At 39.7% G+C, this 18,277-nt stretch overlaps 2 protein-coding genes across 2 annotated transcripts; both read right to left on the reverse strand.

The window, feature by feature from the left end:
• Nucleotides 1-9,476: 9,476 nt before the first annotated feature.
• On the reverse strand, nucleotides 9,477-12,910 carry LOC146275039 (uncharacterized). Its single transcript, XM_084703879.1, has 7 exons — nucleotides 12,796-12,910; nucleotides 11,996-12,140; nucleotides 11,628-11,741; nucleotides 11,359-11,503; nucleotides 10,307-10,455; nucleotides 9,929-10,068; nucleotides 9,477-9,670 (listed from the first exon to the last, which is right to left on the reverse strand). The coding sequence occupies exons 1-7, from the start codon at nucleotides 12,908-12,910 to the stop codon at nucleotides 9,477-9,479; spliced, it is 1,002 nt and encodes a 333-aa protein (XP_084560005.1).
• Nucleotides 12,911-13,320: 410 nt separating this feature from the next.
• On the reverse strand, nucleotides 13,321-15,791 carry LOC146275040 (uncharacterized). Its single transcript, XM_084703593.1, has 7 exons — nucleotides 15,686-15,791; nucleotides 15,372-15,516; nucleotides 14,924-15,037; nucleotides 14,583-14,727; nucleotides 14,213-14,361; nucleotides 13,749-13,888; nucleotides 13,321-13,586 (listed from the first exon to the last, which is right to left on the reverse strand). Exons 1-7 carry the CDS (start codon nucleotides 15,789-15,791, stop codon nucleotides 13,438-13,440), a joined length of 948 nt encoding a protein of 315 aa, XP_084559719.1. The 3' UTR covers nucleotides 13,321-13,437.
• Between the last annotated feature and the right edge of the window lie 2,486 nt (nucleotides 15,792-18,277).

An 18,277-nucleotide genomic window follows, 5' to 3' on the forward strand; every position in this document is an offset into this window, starting at 1 on the left:
TACATGAAAAGGACAACATTTTGACGACCGTAACACATTTCTGCACAGTTATGTCAATAACTAAGCACTACATTAAACCTACCTTGTGGGCTGATATCTGGCATAACAGAAATAGGTTCATGTTTAAAAGTGACCTATTCGTTAATGCAAGTTTGCCAATGCACCAACCTATGCCACTCCCATCTGGAATACAGTTCATTCATTTTTGCGCTTAATCAATTTCGTATCCGTGCACGTGGCTGGTATTTAAATTGCAATCAAGTTTATTTTGACTGAACGCAATGAGGGATCCCCAGCGGGGCTTCTTGCCTTAGTCCTGAAAATGGTTTAATCTCCCTCGGTGCATTGCTTAATTAAATTCACACAATTCATTACCAGCCCTTTCTCTAAAATCAACGGATGGCTATGATGCAGTTTTAATAAAAGCTAATGCTTTCCAGAACTTATTTTCGAATACAGAATGTTGTTTTGTACGGTTAGATTTTTGGGGGGAGGATTACATTTGAGATCAAGCAGGTCATGTTGGATGTACTGCCGCGACAGTTTAGGTAGTTGGAACCATGGACAGCGAAATTACTGTTTCAGCACCATGGACAGGTTCCGCATTCTGATTTGTACCATGCAACTGAAGCCCTGCATCATACTCAACGCTGCTCTGGGATGGGCCGAACTAGATGAATTATCATGCAGGATAATTGCGTGTAGCTGTGGAGGCATTAATGCAAAACACTTAAGGTGTCTCCATTAGTGTTATGTAAATCATTGTCTATATTAATCATATATGTCCCATTGGTGAGTCAGCTGTTTATGAATGATGTCACGCAAGTGCCAGACAGAAAAACCTCAGGTAATGAACCCATAATGTACTTGCTACCCACCCAAGGTCAGAATGTCTATTTTCCACTGTATGCCATCTGACCATTACTTGGATTTCCCTCCACATTCTCTGCAGACACTAAGCATGGCATTCTACCATAACCAGACTGAATCCCTCCTTAGGTACGGTTTGAACTCATGTCATCTGATTGTAAAGAGTCATATCCTCTGCAATCACTCAAGAGATCTGACCTCTGTAGGTTGTACCCACTGTCTGACTGTCTCACTGTGCCTCAGATCTAAAAGGACCTCAGGAGAGAATCAGTTCTCTGTTGGTGACTGCTTGGAATTAACGACTGGGATACACATACAATGGAGTTTGATCGAAATTGCCTGTGCAATCTTATATAGGTTCAGACACAGTGAATCACTAGATTGTGTCTGAACAATCTGATAGTGTTTACATGTCACAACAAAACAGAACCTTTGGACAAATAGGAATATCTATTCTAGAGAACAAATCAAATCAGTGATGGTCAATGTGAGTCTCCAAAGTGGTGACAAGAGTGTGGTGCTTCATGTTTATTCCAGGCAGGCTATTTAAAAAATGTTTTTTCAAGAGAGTACAAAAGATGTGTCTGCACTACAGAAACCCTACTCATACAGAAAAACAATTGGACAGAAGACCTCCTTTAGACACGTCATGGTTCAGTACGTGGAGCCCAGTATATATAATCATGTTTACTCCGTTTTTCTTTTCTTCCAGCATTCGAGTACCACAGCCACACCTTCCTGGCAAAAGTTCCTGTCAAGCCTTACAACCACTCTTGGAGAGAGTGCTGGAAAATAAGCGTTGACCTGGAGGCCAAAAATGATTCCTTAAAAAAAGGTTTAAAACTGCATCATTTCAAAGGTTATCCTTGAAGAAAAAGATACAGACGAAAATTGTTTTTTCAAAGGGGCTCTGTGATTGGGGAGCTGGTTAGTGTGATGTGTGGTGAGAGTAACCTGGTCAGTCTTGTGCTAAGCTGTCCATGTGCTGAGGTAGGCAGGCACTTAAGATATATTTGATGGAGAATAGCTGTTCAAATTGAGTGGATGTAGATGAAAGCACAAGTCCCAACCTGCCCAAGAGAGGAGGATATTACAGAACAAAAATGAATGAGCCTCTAAGCTGGCACTATCTTATTTAGTTAACTGAGCATGTCTATGCCACAGCATGTCCACAACTAAGTATGTTTGCACACCTTGTGGCTTCATTATAATTCACAAGAGCACTTCTCAACTCTATTTTTTTTTCAAATAAATATTTCATGGCCCATTTCCAACAGGGTGCACAATTATGAAGAATCTAACTAGCTTCCGATTAGATTGTCTTTGAATGTAGAAGTACAACCACATTTGAATTCCACTGCATCATGCAGACTCTGCTACAGTAAGATGTGGCACTGTGTTCGCCAGTGCCTTTTACCCACTCCTTAGCTATTGAATTCCATTGAATCTCAATTTTTCCAAGGTCAAACTTGCGGTCAGAGGCTTGTTACATAATTCATTTTTTTTACGCTCCTTTTTTCTCTCTCTGGTCATCACTTTTTCAGCTTCCCCTGCTCCTGGCTAAAGACTTGGGTGAATTCGGGTAATGTGGGACACCTACATTCCAGAGTGTTTTCTTCCCTGCTATGACAATGTCTAGTCCAAAGAACTTTGACTCTAGGTTTAGCATGGATGTTGTGTGATTGAAATCTTTTGGTCAGTGTCCATGGTAACACTCTGTGAACCTAACCTACTCGCTAGCAGGTTTTCCTCGACAAGCTCTGCATTTCTACCTATCCCCTCCCACTTTCTGAGCCTGATACAGTTGGCAGACATGGGGTGTCCTTTCCTGGTTCAGCCGACCAATCTCAAACAACATTTAGTTAATTTTGTTTTGTGCCGGGAGAGGACTTTAAGACTGCGATTGGTTGGCTTAAATTCCCTGATGTTAACGTTGCCGTTTCCCATGACACTCCACTCCATCCCTTTATTTGAGCAACATTCTCAGTCCCTACATCGCTAATGTTACACACCGTGGACGTGCACTCAGAACCGACCAAATGCTTTCTGGCACTGAAATAAAGACAAATCATTGACATTTAATTTGGTCTCATTCATTGCCTACAAATAGAAATCCAACAATGAGTATTTATATATGCTATTGTTCCTACAATTAACATTATTCACCTGTGACCATGTACCCTCCTGTAACTGATGTCCCAGCAAATCAATTTCAAGATTGTAGGGGACTGTCAAAGTAAAGTTGAATCAAATAAACATTTAATAACATTGCAAATGAACTAAATCAATAACAAGGCAAACATGTTACAAAATGAAGGTTTACTCTTACCTACTCTTCCATGATTATTGTAAACCAGAGATAGAGAGCAAGAGGTAAGGAAGGAGTAGGACAAGCCAGAGCTGAGGAGAAGGTCTCAGGAGATCAAGAATCCACAGATGCTTCACGATTCCTTTTATACCCAAGAACAACCAATCACACTACAATCTTGACCCTTACTTATCAACACATAACTAGCAATGCTATAGTAAGTTACACAATGAGGTGTGAGAGCCATTAAATTGAGACTACGTCCAGCAACTGCTTCATGAGATGCAGTTTGTACAACTCCTTTACTGGTAACTGGGAATACATGAGATACATTAAATTCCACAGTTCCTCATGCAGAATTCACCTGCCATGAAATGAACGTCTCACTGTGTACAGCATCCATGCTCTGTTCAACAGGATCAGAATGTGCAAATAGTTTTCTATTCATTATTCTCATCATTTCAGTGTCACTGAAAATTCCACACAAACTTGTCCATAAAAGTAGGCTACAAGAGGAGAGAACTACCAGTAGCTTCCATACTTAGGCATCTCTGCATCCATTTCTGCGACAGCAGTTAACTTCTCTTTATCATCTTAATCATCATCCTCCTGTGATGAAAAACATTCTGTTGGGGGTTACTGCTACTACAAGATAGGTACCAACTGATATTTACTTTGTATTATGTCAAATATGATTAAAAAAAACAAGGTGACGTATAGGCTACAATAACAAGTGTATAGCCTAAGCAAACTATGCCTTACCTGTTCGTAGTATGTTTTTATATTTAATATAACATTTAAAATTCAATTTTATTAAGTCCATCATTGTTTCATGCAAGTACAAAACATACAAGCAAGTGTCTTTATATTCTGAGAAAATATCCCCAAAAAAATCAGTGGGCCCAACATGATGCATACCAATTTGGAGAATTGTATTAGGATGTTTCTCCAGGTCTCATGATGTGGCTGTCTATTTGGCTTCTAATCCATTTCTGCTAGAGCTTACACAATCATGTGGAGGTTTTGTTTACAAAGAAATTGTGTGATCAAGATTTTGATGACTGGTTTGTTTCTGTTAATCAAAAACTTGATGAGCTATGGTGCTGTAAATAATGATGTTCCACACAAAATGTATGAACACACAAAATGTCTTAGATTGTGTGTTTGAAATAAAAATGTCTCAGTCTAACTTATGGCTTCTAAGTTATCTCAATGATGTGTTTGTTTTGTCTCAGCCATGATTTTGTCTGAATCGTCTGACTTGTTTGACTAACAAAGAATGAAAGAGTGGCTGTGTACCACTCTATGTCTTGGCTCTCCCACTTTTCTTTAGTGGATGAGTCCCCAAGTTGGCATCTGCCTAGTAACTTTCACATTCAGTCCAAATCTAATTACAATTCATATTCTAAGGCATATTAAGCTTGTCTAAAACCCTAAGTGTCCCTGGTGAGTTTTTCATGTTTATGAATTCGATATCATTAAGCGGTCAAAAGGCCTTTTTAAGCTTTCAGTGCTTGTTGCATAACCTTATTTAACAGGGCAAAATCTCACTTCCAATTGCACATTTTCAGAATGTGCCAGGTTGGAATTGAACCTCCTTGAGCGTCATGTATAGCATTTAATTAAAATGCAGTACCCTATACTGTTTATCAAAGAGCTAATTGAAAAGCTTGTGTAATGTAACTCATTCCACAGTGATGACTCATGGAATGTATTGCAGTAACCCATGGCTAAATATGTCCATCTCTGAAAATGTATGCTTGCTATTATTTATGTTAAATAATTAAAAAGCTTCACTTAAATAGAAAATGGAGAAACCCTTTTTAAAATTGATATCTTCCTCACAGACAACTTTTAATTCAAATTGTTAATGAATTTTTGAAGGACTTTAGAACTTGAGGAAATTGGTTAATTGTGTCTGTTCTGGCTGTAAACATCCCCAGACTCAGCCTTTAGGTGAATTTTCTGAGGTACTGCTTTCAACAAATGAAAAATGTATATGAGTACCCTAGGAAGATCATGTGCCAGAAAATATGGACGGGAGACATCAATCTGGCCCTGCTTAGCGAGAGACCTGCCCAGGTAAAGTAGGTTACACTTCCCATCTCAGTCTCAAATTACATTCATATTCTTAAGAGCACCGTGTGACCACTTCAGCATGAATTGGATACATCACAAACAACTGACAAAGACTATCTATACCATTGTATATATTGAGGATGGAGAGGCATCTTTAACCTCTTCAGAAACATTTGGAGTGTTTGACTTGACTAGGACTACTTCCAGATAACCCTCCTTCAAACCCCATCTCTCAGTTCAACACAAAACAAATAGAATGTCGCTGGGAAGCACTCTAGCCAGAAATTCTTTTTCTGGTGTTTTCCGTGCAATGTGTCACAATCATCTCAGGCTCCAATCGGGGCCGCCTCTTGGACGTCGGGGGTGAGTGTGTGTGAGTGTGTGTGAAGGGCCTGATCTTCTCTAATGTGCTGCAATCAAAGAGCACTGGGGGAACAATGTGCCAGTCTCTGGAGACTGACCCCTCGACAGACCCCCTCCTGATGAGGTGGCCTCCATACATCCAGGACAGTCAGAGACGGCTGACCTGTTATTATGCATCAGAGAACAAATCATGCATGCGACTGCCTCTCTCGCCCTCTCTTTCAGATATTTTAATGTGAGGGTTCTGTGCTTTGGGTGAGGGTGACGAAAGAGGATGGGCCTGACTTTTGTGGTCCCTTTTTCATAAAAGCCATGTGATGATTTCTTGTCCCCACCTGCACCTTTTCTGTCTAGCCATTAATGGTAATGGGACCTGAAACAGAATATGATCCGAATCATCATGGTAAATTCAGCAGAAAAAAAATGCCATTGTCATATATTTTAAGGTACTAATGTTCTGGTTCTTTTGTCATGTATGTACTCTACAACTTCGCATTAACCAGATTAAATTAGAAGAGTTGAAGTGATTGTTAAAGTACATCTGTACCATATACAGTATGTGACTGTTGCTGATAATCTTTACTATTGTAGGCCATATTGAATGATACATTAACATGTTTAGTGCCCCACACTTTACTCTGGCCCTTTTTCAGCAGGTTTTTCTGCATTTTGCTGTAATTTACGTGTCAGCATTACAGAGTGCGATACGAGGGTGAAAGGTTTGTTGAAGGTTTCTCCTTCTAAGCTCCATGGTGATGGAATTATGTCACCATTTAACTACACCTCTTCAAAACCCACCTGGACTGATGACTTTCCCCCTGAGTTAAGAGCACCGAACGCTGCTCTTAGCAATACATTACTTTTTGAGATTGTGTTATTGCAAGCATCTGCTAAATGAATACAATGTAAAAATACTGGATCATTTTTGCTAACCCAGTGCTGTGTGTCTAGTGTAACAAATTATTTTAAGAACACTACTATGTTGGGGACTCGCATTTGTAGCAAAATCTACCTTGCATTTCAGCTTCTGTGTTGTTTTTTTTCTTTATACCAACTATCCTATCTATTGTGTGTCTGGAGGATATATAGGATTGGACCCAGGCACTGTTGATAGACCGTCTGCAAGGCAATATACATGATGTACTTCTGGATGATGTGGTTATCCTAATGTGGACTGGGAGCCCACACAGCTCAGCTTGGTGATCTAACTACAAGAGTTAATCTTTTTCTTGCAATTATGTTGTTTAATTGTAATTTGTTTAACTACATGCTCTTCTGGTTCTACCCATTGGCACTTGTTTGCTTTTCACAATGTATGCTTCATGTTTTGGCTACCCGCAATCTCGTTTATGATCATTGATTTATGCACTTTTTTGTAAAGCTCTTTCTTGTAAGTCCCTTTGGATAAAAGCATCTGCTAAATGAATAAATGTAAATACTTGCATACTATGTCAATTGTTTTTGGAGTATTCCTCCTTTCATCTAAAAGACATAGCTCACTAATTGGCTAACTCTGCTACTTCACACTAAATAGCATTTTTTAAGAATACTGATTTCAATAAAAAGGCATGGTACTTACTATAAACTCAGCTCCTTAAATCCTTGGACTAGGACATACTTTTAATAATTTTGCTGTAGCACTGTGACAGTTCAATGACGCTTTAACATTTCATGCATGGTAACTTCGTTTTAGTCCTTAGACAGTTTAATTTATTGTACAAGACTGTCTTGTTAACCTGGATTAATGAAAAGGCCCGGAAGATTTTTGGGCCCCAGGATAGCAAGCTTGATTAGCATCTAAACTGTTATGTGTCTCAAGTTATCACATTGTAACAACAAGTTCATTGTGCAATCAAAATTCTGTCAACTCATTAAATCATGTTTACATTGGATAGAAAATCGCAGTATTTTAATCATAGGCTCATTTGAAAATACTTCAGAGAGATGGATCTTGTCTGGACACTAGTACTTCAGATATACTCAATAGTTGTATTCTTATTATTTTCAATTATTATTATATTTACTGAACAGCAAATTCAGAGCATTGTATCTCAAATGATTTGTTGAATAACCACTTACCAACCCCGTGGTTTGGAAATTAGACCAGTTGCCAAAAGGTCGATTTGAGTCACCACCAGCTGGACTACTTACATAACCTAAACAGGATAAGGGGTTGTTCACAACAGTTATTGCCTACTGTAGTACCCTTCAGTAAGGCACTTGACCACAACAACTTTGCCATTGGGGGTGCTGCTCAAACAGGGGGCACCTGTGCTAGACACGTGTCATTACTAAGTGGTTCATAACACCTATCATGAAATTATGTAAGAATTCTTAGCACGACTAGCTTGTTTGCTGGGTACCATTTCAATTTTATTTCTGGAATTAATCAACTTATCAGTTCCTGACATTAAAAAATGAAATGACACTGAAATTAGAACCCTATCTCTTTCCCTGTATAATTATTAGAAAAACTTGAGAATGCAAATGTGGTCGTCTGGTTTATTTCTAATAGGGAAAAAGCTCGGGAGGATTGCAAAAAAAGAATTACGGATGGTAAAACGACTCCACTTTCCACAGCAACTGGACATCATTCTCAAAAGTTTCCCCCCAGGGGCAGATTCCCTTTCACTCATGTGGTGGTTATACAAACTCACATCTATTTGGTAAAAGACACAAGTTTGAGGCGCACAGATTAAAAGCCTGGTGTAAGCATGCTTTTAATCATTCTCCAAATATGTGTCCCTCAAATGCTTGTGTCTACAAATCATTTTCTCTCAACTGACATCTATAACGTAGACAACCACATTTTATGTCTGACCTCATAACCGTGTCAATGTATTTATAGATGGATGCTGTAGTTGACATCCAATTGATGAAGAACCCAATAAACCCAAGGCTCAGTACGTCCTATCATAAAATAATTCATTTTCTGCATGGTTGACTTAAATTTTCAAGGTTACTCTTGTAATGGTACAGTTTACACTCCAGACAGTATGGTACAAACAGCCGTGCTCTACAGATAGTTGGACTGAGCCTGTAGCTCTGTGACATCACACTATAACTACTTACATCAACAATGTTAGGCATGATCAACCATCAACAATCTAAGCAATCTTAACACATACTGGAATGATAAAAGCATACAGCCCATAGGACTTTAATGTATTCCAATATAGCTGGAGGGATACCTGTAAAATATAATAAGGTGGAATAAACTACCACCCCTCTTACTTTTCTACATCAACAAACATTAACAGGGCAATAAGAGAGGTATTTCTTAACAAATACATATATGAAAGGATTCAAGTGCAACCTTTGCTTGACTTTGATTGTGTGAATTAGCATGAGCTCACGCAGCTCATAAAGCCGACACTGCCAGCAGCTGTCAGAACAAATTGTTTTTCGCATCGACAAAGCAGAAGTACTGTATGTGTGCAGTGTAGCAAACAGCTTCCATCTCAAAGCATGATTTTTACACTCTGTCAGACTGTCATTCATGTGTTTCCTTAACAAAGGTAAAGCTCTTGTCTTGGAAGCTGACTTAAATGCAGATAAATGTTTCAGTACTACAATATGCTGGTCCTCGGCATGATGGTATGGAGGAGCTCAGAGAGTCCTAACTACAGGAATCAGAGTAGATAGAGCAGCATGGTTCTGAATGTTAAGCACCTGTCAAATGGAGGGGTCTATGTCTACACACAGTAAATGCTTTTTTCCATTCAGCAAAATTGTCTCATTGATATGCTGCCCTCTGTTGGTAGTTTCTGTGAGGTGCATTACACATTACAACTTAGTACAAGGTTTCACATTGCCACAAAAGAGGCACATCATTTAATCCAAGGTAATTTGTTCCTTAGTTCTGGCAGTAAACTGGATTGGCCATGGCAAATTCCTTGCTGTTCGTGCCAACTTGCTGGCACACAGTCTTACACCCATCAAGTGGAGGGTGGGGATGTGTGTCCGAGGAATCGGAGGCCTCATCAGTGTAGAAGCAAGCGGCAATCAGGAGCACACTGTTCAGGACGGTCGCTGTGAGCATGAGGACACCTGAGACAGGTTATAACAGGTTACAACAGCAGCTCACAAGAGGATCAGTCCACTTTTCACCTGTCTTGAAATAGATTACTGGAAGCTGCGCACATTACTTTCGTTTATAATATAGTGTTGCACTTGTATTGCACTGCAGATTTGTTAGTACAGTACTGTCACTACAAAATTGTTATACAGTAGTAACAAAATAGCGAATTATATCTACAGTATACTGTACAGTCCCACTGTAACATTGTTTTAGATCATATATCTTACCACAGTAGACAGTATTGGGGGCTAGGTTGTGGACATGGTAGCCCCTGGTGAACATGGCCCCCAAGCCCAAAACCAAAACTGGATAGACGGTGAAGGTGTAGCGGATATACTTGGAGAGGAAACGTATTTGAACAGCAAACCTGAGAGGCAAAAGACAATACACGATTAGGAAAAACGTTAACTGTTAATTAATAATTGTTATTCTAACCAAAAGAAACTTTCTGGCTTCAAACAAAGAAACATTTGTAGATTTTGGCAACAACAATGTGGACCTCATGGTCACAATTTGAAAAACAGTCTGAATCAAGCATCGTCTAATAACTTATACTCCTCTTTCTTCCAGCAAGATGGTAACAGCTACCCTGTTACAAAACCTACCAGAGCAACATCCCCAGTAGGAGCAACATCAGGACCACAGAGCTGGCCATTGGGTCCTGCAGGCCAGCCTTGTGCTTCAAGACTACCCCCAAACACACCAGGGTCTCCAGGAGGGTCCACCAGGCAAACATTGCCAGCCCGTTCTGGGTCTGTCCCCCAGAACCCGGGACAAAACAGCACAGGGATTATGGATGCAAGGTGGCAAAGCATTGTTAAAGGTGTTTAGAGGTGTACAGTAATTTTGCTAGAATAATGAGTACATTTGAGTAGATTAATTGTTGTAAGTGGATCTTTGTGAAATGGCACAGGTTCTCATGCAGGTATATGCATGCAAATGTTGTATATTTATCAGTTTTTTACTGTGGAGTCAAGTGGCTATGCGGTTAGGGAATCAGGCTAGTAATCAGAAGGACGCTGGTTCGATTCCCGGCTGTGCCAAATGACGTTGTGTCCTTGGGCAAGGTACTTCACCCTACTTGCCTCGGGGGGAATGTCCCTGTACTTACTGTTAGTCATTCTGGATAAGAGCGTCTGCTAAATGTAAATGTACTGTGGTATAAAATGAAAATTCCGATTTGTCTGTGACAGGTTAAGTACAAAGGTTAGCCAATGTGTTTAGAAGATACCATAGTAATGTTATGGTATTTGATATTGCTACCATATGCTGATTGAGATATCTTATCAAAGGACATGATTCATCATGTAATTGCAGGACTTTGAGAAGTGTTAAACTACGTGGACAAAAGTGAAAATATGTGTCAGTTTCTTTGACAACGATTTGTCAATGTTGTGAGGGCAACACATTCTATGTAATTTCACATTCTCTACATGTGCAGACTTCCACCTTAGGTCATCCTTATCGGATTTCCATTAATCCAAATTTTGGATTATTGTATTCGATTTTCAACTTTGCATCCATGTAATAAAAAAACAACTTTTACATAGGATATGTGATTAACCAATGTCAACATTTGCATTCATTCAAATATAATCTCATGTTTGGAACCATTGCTGTGAGATCCTCTGGAGAGAGGGACAGGATGTGAGCTCACCAAATAGCGTGTGTACCAGACCTCCTTAGGGTTGTTGATGGCCAGCCATGCTCTGTGACGGTACAAGTTGCAGTAGGACATATACAGCATTAAGAAGCTCTGGAACGGCACCATCAACTTGAAAAACAGAGTTCCCACAAGATCCCTGGACGTGTGAAAGAAAACACATTTTTCTTAGATGACTACAAGCTGAATTGTTTTACTCTGTAGTCTGTGCCTACTGCCCTATGGTATTATTCTAAAGTGGACCAAATATGAATGTCACTTACTGCTTGTCCCATAGAAACATCCCACCAATCCTTGCAGCGTTAATCACAACCCAAATGAGGAAGAATGCTGGGGGATGGATCTCAGGGTTGTTGCACAAGGGGCTGAAAGTGTTCCTCACAGACACATTTGACCATAACAGAGATTGACAACCACAATAGAAGCTCTATTTCTTTGTTCCTGTGCCTCAAGCTCATTCACATTTAAACAACTGACCTTATTACAGATTAGTTCAATAGCATGTTAGGTGAATTTAAGATCCCTATTTTTAAGGTAGTAGATTTTCAAACACTTCTACCAGAATAAGTCTAGGATTGCAATGCTGTATGACATCACTCCCACTATTCTCTAGGTGATTTGGATGGGATACCTTCTGAACACTGTGAAAGCAGAGTGCAGGAGCCAGGCAGCATTCCAGGCCTGGACCAGGACCCAGGTGTACCTTGCCCACCTGTCCATGGCCACGTCCAGAGGGAACGTCTCAGAAACTATGGCTGGTGTGTTCCTGTACAAACCTGTCAAGGAAATCAATTTTGATAGCTGTCAAAAGACAGTGCCTATGCGTGTACAATTTCAATCGAAGTCTCAAGGAAAATATATCATACATTTGAGAAAATTCAATCAAAATTCATATTATATTGCAGGCATAAAATTGAATGTGAAGACCTCAGTGGTAGTTTGCTGTGAGAGTACACAGGATTGACACATGAGACAAAGCACACACAATCTGTAAAAAAAAACTTGTGTGTAGACAGTTCCATCTCTAAAGCTCTTATAAAACTTGGAATGAACTTCAAATAGGATTCTGTGAGTAGCGCTCTATCAACGACTGTGAGAAATGCCTTTGGTGCCAAAGTTCATGATGAAATGTTCACTGAAATGTCATTTAGATGTAAAGCTATACAGGAAAATACATCTCAAAGGAAATGGAATTATGAAAATAGCTTTTCTGCTTGAATGATGCATCCTCAGAATATTTATCCATGAAAAGATGCATCTAATCAGACGAACACAACTAATAACACCAAAAACAATCAAAAAGCTAAGACCATATTTTGGGGTTCGAACCACACATTATTCCTGTCTACTTAATGTCATACAAGTCAAGATTAAGAATGATCAGATAAAGATATAAAACAGTTACACTCCAGTGTAAATGATAACACTCACCATCAGATGCTTTCAGTTCTAATCCTAGTATGTGAAAGGTCTCAGAAAATAGCTGGCTAGCGATGGCCAGCATTATGCTTGCAGAGTGAAGAAGCATATAACGGTGACCTTCCATTCTGGCTCAGAGTGAAGACGCCAGGGAAGCCCTTGAGATCTGGATGTCAGCTGAAGGAGAGAAAACTCATTCACACACTTGTGTCTCTTATAAAAACATTCTCTACCACTTTGGACTTTGGGCAAAGATACAGTCAAGCAGTGAGTTTATGGTGGTGTGTGTGTGTCAGCACGCATTTGTGTGTGTTGCGTACGTGCCTGTGTGCGTGTGCACATCTGCATCTAAGTGTATGTGTGTTAAAGAAGTTATCGAGGTTGGTAACTTTATTGTATGCACAGTGCAAATGGGTTTATTGTAAGTCACTGATTTATATCAAAACATTATATGGAGTAATAGTGATAAATAAAGTAACCTTCTCCTTTCTACTTGAACATGTTACATTTTATATACTAAAATATGTTTACATGTTATACTCAATATTCATTGAGGTCAACAGTAGAAGGCAGAATACCAAAAGAGCCTCTACATGTCTTGAGGCAACAGTATAGGGTTCCAATATCAGGAAAAAACATACATTTCCTAGCCTATTAAACACAGATATTGTTCTGTCTTCGGGCTAGCTCCACTGGTGACATCATTGGGGTGTCTGCAGGGTACAGGGGTTGCTTGTTGTGCTTCCATACAACCAAGGTCATACGTGTCACAAACAATAGGCAGGAAAGGGTCAGTATCACCCCTGGAGGAGTCAAGGGAAGAGTATGACAATGACCATAGCACAGGAAAGTACGAGTATTTTTCAGATTATTTTTCTGTGTATAGTTATTATTTATGCTGGTTCATACAACAATAAACTAGCTTGAACTTGTATTATAGGACTGAATTTTTGACAGAATCTTACCAATGAAGATGTCAATGTGGGTGTTTTTTGTGACAGGATTGGAGATACTCCCCATCAACATTAGGATCACCACAGGGTAAACGGTCACAATGTAGCGGACATGCTTTTCCAGGTCCAGATAGAAGTTTTCAAAGAGAAACCTGTAGGATAGAAAAGAAGCACGGAGAAACAGCCAAGTCCTGCAAATATAGACTTTTGTGCCAACAAAAAGGTACAATGGATACAGGAGAGTCTAACATAGAACCAAGCTACTGTACAGCTAAAGATTTTTAGGCCTAAACTACGAATGGTTAAGTGTAAAGTCAATGCAGTGTGGATCAATTTATTCCAGTTCCACTCAACTGGTCACACTTACTAAACCACAGTCAAAGCTTTAACAAGTGAAACCGTAAATTTGGATTCTTCAAATACATTTGGACTTACCACACACCACTATTGCTATGACCATAAGAGTAACTTCTCACCACACTGACAGGTTCAGCAGGAGCAGCAGCAGAGAGAGCATAGCTGAGTGTGACCTGGACATTTGCATCTGATATTGTAAGACGATGGCCAAGTTCAGCAGTGTAGCTATTGTCCCCCATGTCACGCACACAGCCACTCCATTTTGAATCTGTTCAGACAGGAAGTGAGGCACTCATCTTTCAGCTGTTTGGAGGATAAATCGTTGCATTCCTTTCTGTGTCTCTAATGTGGGTGTCAGTCATGACTTCCAGATGCTGCCCAATGACACATTTCTCATACACAATTCTTACAGGGCTCACTGAGGCAAAACATGTTGATGCTCATTAATTCCCTGGCGCATCCATTCTCATTATATCATGTAGTAGTTACCAGTATTCTGATGAGCCAGAGGTCAGCAGTGTGGTATTTGTTCATCCATGCTCCATAGACCTTAAGGCCGTGACAGGAGAAAAACAGAATGCAGTAGTTGGTGAAAACCTTTAAGCCTGAGACTACCAGAGCTGGCCAGAACATCCTACAACACAGAGAGGAAAACATGTGTTCATGAGCTGCCTATACAAACTAGACATTCTTTTTCTGCAAAACATGTCAACAATCGATACAAGGAAATCCAAACCAATTATCACATAAGTAATAGTATTAGTAATTGCACTTTGTCCTAAATTGAGATGTGTTTTTGCACTACATGTACTGTATGTATGATCACTTACTCTCTATCAAACAGGAAGAGCCATGCAATAATTAAGCAGAGGTTCATGATCAAGGCCATGTGAAATCCATAGGGCAGAACTGAAGGGGTTGTGTACAGAAAGTCATAGGCATTCCTGGGAAGAAGGACAACTTTTAAGAGACAGTCTACTACAGAATAGCAGACTTTCAACTCAAGGACTCTGTGTTTGTATCTTACCAAAAATGTCCTCGAGTCACACTCACAAAAGTCAGTAACATTGCAGCAATGTCTTGTACATCTTCTACATGGGAAATTATTAACTAGTGTTTTTGTGGTGTCATAAAAGTAAACTATTGTCGGAAAAAAAAATAGGTTAGTGACTATGCTGTATGAGACATACTGGAGTGCATACATGTGGTGGAATTCCTGTTTGGGATGGCATTTTGATATAATTCAAAAAATATGAAAAAATATAAAAGTGAACCTACCTTCGACAGAATCCTGTTACAAAGTACATGAACATGCACCACAACCAGATATAGATGAAATCCCACAGAAAAAAACACCATGATGCAGGAGTTATGTCTGTGGCATACTTTAGAGCAACATCCTCTGTGGTTTGTCTGAAAACACCTGCAAGCACACACACACACACACACACACACAACCCAATTTTACACAGACATGAATACAGGTGTGTATGGTACAGACTTTTACACAAGGGTGTACATATATTGTATGTACATAAATGTACATATACAACAATTTGAACTGGTTCATATGTTTGAGCTTAGAAATTCACCAGATCTCCCCCCAAATTCAGCCATAGTGTTGAGTGTCGTAGCAACTAAGAAGATGATGAATGCAGTAAGCATGAGCATGACTCTCGCTGGGTTGTGGTCTGCCATGATCGCTCACTAAGGGCAAAAGTCACCAGTGTTTCAGTAAGAGCCAATAACACATCACCATAATATGAAAGAAAACATCCACATTAAACATATGTTTGATACTCATTAATATGGAGAAAATAGGCTCCTGACTTGGATTATTGGATCTTACCTTGTTGATTGTATCACAATCGTTGTGTATTTCAGTGTGTGAATATGTTGTCCACGAGTGGTTGAACACACAAATGTCAAATCTGAGAAATGGCATGTGGATCAGCTCCACAATCTTTATGACAATCTTTATGCAATGAAGGCCCCAGAGACTGTAAAACATGCTTGCTTCGACAGTTTCTCAGGAAGTGCTTCCACAATTTATCCAGCTCAAAAGTTAATTTAAAACATTAACTCAGTAATTCATTTCAATTTGACCTATTATGATGCCCGTTGACTTGTTTATTTGAATTATAGGAATTATAAGAATATTTAGTTTTTTTTATCAAGTTAATATACCGGATGTAGTGGGTCTACAAGGTGTCTTAGTTCAATGTTGAACATAATATGGTCTATGTGCATGCAATATAACGTCTACCACACAGTGTCACCAGTGACTTGTGCAATACTAGAAAAATAAACTATCTTGTGTGCCAGAATGAGGAGAGACTGAATGCCTATTCAATTAAATTTACTCTGCGTGAACAATTACAAAATCAATTATAAATAAATCCCTAATTTCAAATAATCCCCTTGTTTCTCAAGAATAAATATGATATATTCTGTTTTTGTTTTCTTACACATCATACAGTACTGTCTAGTATTTAGAATGTAAACATGCAAGTTTATTTTTCCAGTCTTCTTGACAGCTTGTCTACCCCTGTTTTGCTTACAATAATTGTGTTGTTAATTGTTGTTGAAAATCTGGCAAAATGTATAACATGTGGTATTGTAAGATATTACCCCAGAAAACAATAAAAAAGATGGCGTTCCCCTTTATCGCATGGCATACTGCAGCAAATAGCTCTCCAAAACATAATCTGATTGGAGTTGGGTTGGGTTTAGAGAGCTAACTAAATTAACTAAATTGCTAACCATGTGATTCTTTTTTTCCAGCTCTGAGGTCAGGGCAGAGGGATGGCCAGGCCAGGCCAGGCCAGGCCAGGCCAGGCCAGGCCAGGCCAGGCCAGGCCATGGCACTGCACAGTTGGAATCCCACTTCTCCTGACAGAGCATTCAACCCAGAAAGGCTCCCCTGCTGGTTCTCGCACCCGCACCAGATGTTGCCCTGTGGTGAAGGGCTCTAGAAACGCTCGACAATAATTAATGGAGAGTTTCCCGGGGGGAGGTTTTAGGAGATTAAACGTTGATGAGCTCTCTCTCACTCAATCAGCCACTACCACGCACGCGCCTGTGTGCAAACACACGCATATTGGCACAAGCATAAAGGCGCTCAGACACATGAAAGTATGGCACACACATCACTACCTTCATGCAGAGGTCATCTGGTAGCTTCAGAGTGGGTGGGAGAGCCTAATAAAACCTAGGAAGAAAAAAAAGAACATTGTTGAACCTCAATTTGCGTTAGTGTAGTATTGTAGCCAGGCTGAAATTCAAAAATAGACCTTTCAGGTATTTCATGCACTGTACGTTCCCAAGCATCATTCTGGTGGGGAGCTTTGCAGACAATTCTGGTTCTGTAAAAGTTACTTGTCAAATCTGTTTGATCTAAGGGACACAGGCAGAAGACAAGGCACAATTTGCTGGTTGCTCATCAATTAATAAAGGAATTCATATCCAATTACTACATGCCCCCTTTGATCACTCATATTAGGATGGATCCTTGTGACGACAACCATTACAGCCCATTCACTTAGTCTGTACCGTGTGACTCATGTACTACAAAACCCATGAATGGAGGAGATACTGCTTGTCAAAAAGGATTTCGACGTTATCACTTAGTTGTATAATCAACAACTATATTTGTCTTACAAATTGTATTTGTCTGATCTACAAATGAATCTCAGATGACTCCCTCCTCCCCCTCTGCAACACATATCTCTCAATGTGTGAATAACGGAGGATGGGAACCACTCGTTTAGAGAAAGAAGATAAACAATCCAAAACAGTATTTCAACAAGTTTGGGGATTTTTGATTTTGATCATTCTTAAAGACCACGAAGAATGTTCTGGATTGCCATCCCTACAAGGACTTGTATGGCCATTGTTGCTATGGTGACCACCACAGTGACCCATGCACAGTGTGCTTTCTGTCTGACACCTAAGGTAAACTGGCTTTTTTAGAAAGTAGTCAGTATCATTTCAGCTGCCGAAGAGCCAAAATAGACTGATCAGTGCTGTGTGGATGTATATAGTTAAAGTCAATCTTGTACGCCTCTCCTCGATGGATGAATAAGTTCCTCCACTCCTCTGATGCCACCTTGTCATTCTCCCTCTCTCATTGATCCAGTCTTATGAAGCATGGAAAGGAATGGTAGAGTGCCTATCCTCTGAAC

The sequence above is a fragment of the Hypomesus nipponensis genome, chromosome 8 (genome assembly GCF_054491055.1).
Source record: "Hypomesus nipponensis isolate SF chromosome 8, ASM5449105v1, whole genome shotgun sequence".
In the NCBI taxonomy this organism is placed as follows: Eukaryota; Metazoa; Chordata; class Actinopteri; order Osmeriformes; family Osmeridae; genus Hypomesus; species Hypomesus nipponensis.

What these genes read in the sequence shown, in the direction of transcription:
- LOC146275039 (XM_084703879.1), bottom strand. Translation starts at nt 12,910, where the DNA reads ATGGAAGGTCACCGTTATATGCTTCTTCACTCTGCAAGCATAATGCTG. An exon ending in ATGTTTCTATGGGACAAGCA is followed by an intron (nt 11,504 to 11,627) that starts GTAAGTGACATT and finishes TCACACGTCCAG; the next exon opens with GGATCTTGTGGGAACTCTGT. An exon ending in TCTGGTACACACGCTATTTG is followed by an intron (nt 10,456 to 11,358) that starts GTGAGCTCACAT and finishes TCTGGGGGACAG; the next exon opens with ACCCAGAACGGGCTGGCAAT.
- LOC146275040 (XM_084703593.1), bottom strand. Translation starts at nt 15,791, where the DNA reads ATGGCAGACCACAACCCAGCGAGAGTCATGCTCATGCTTACTGCATTC. An exon ending in CTCTTCCTGTTTGATAGAGA is followed by an intron (nt 14,728 to 14,923) that starts GTAAGTGATCAT and finishes TCTGTGTTGTAG; the next exon opens with GATGTTCTGGCCAGCTCTGG. An exon ending in TCTGGCTCATCAGAATACTG is followed by an intron (nt 14,362 to 14,582) that starts GTAACTACTACA and finishes CTGTCTGAACAG; the next exon opens with ATTCAAAATGGAGTGGCTGT.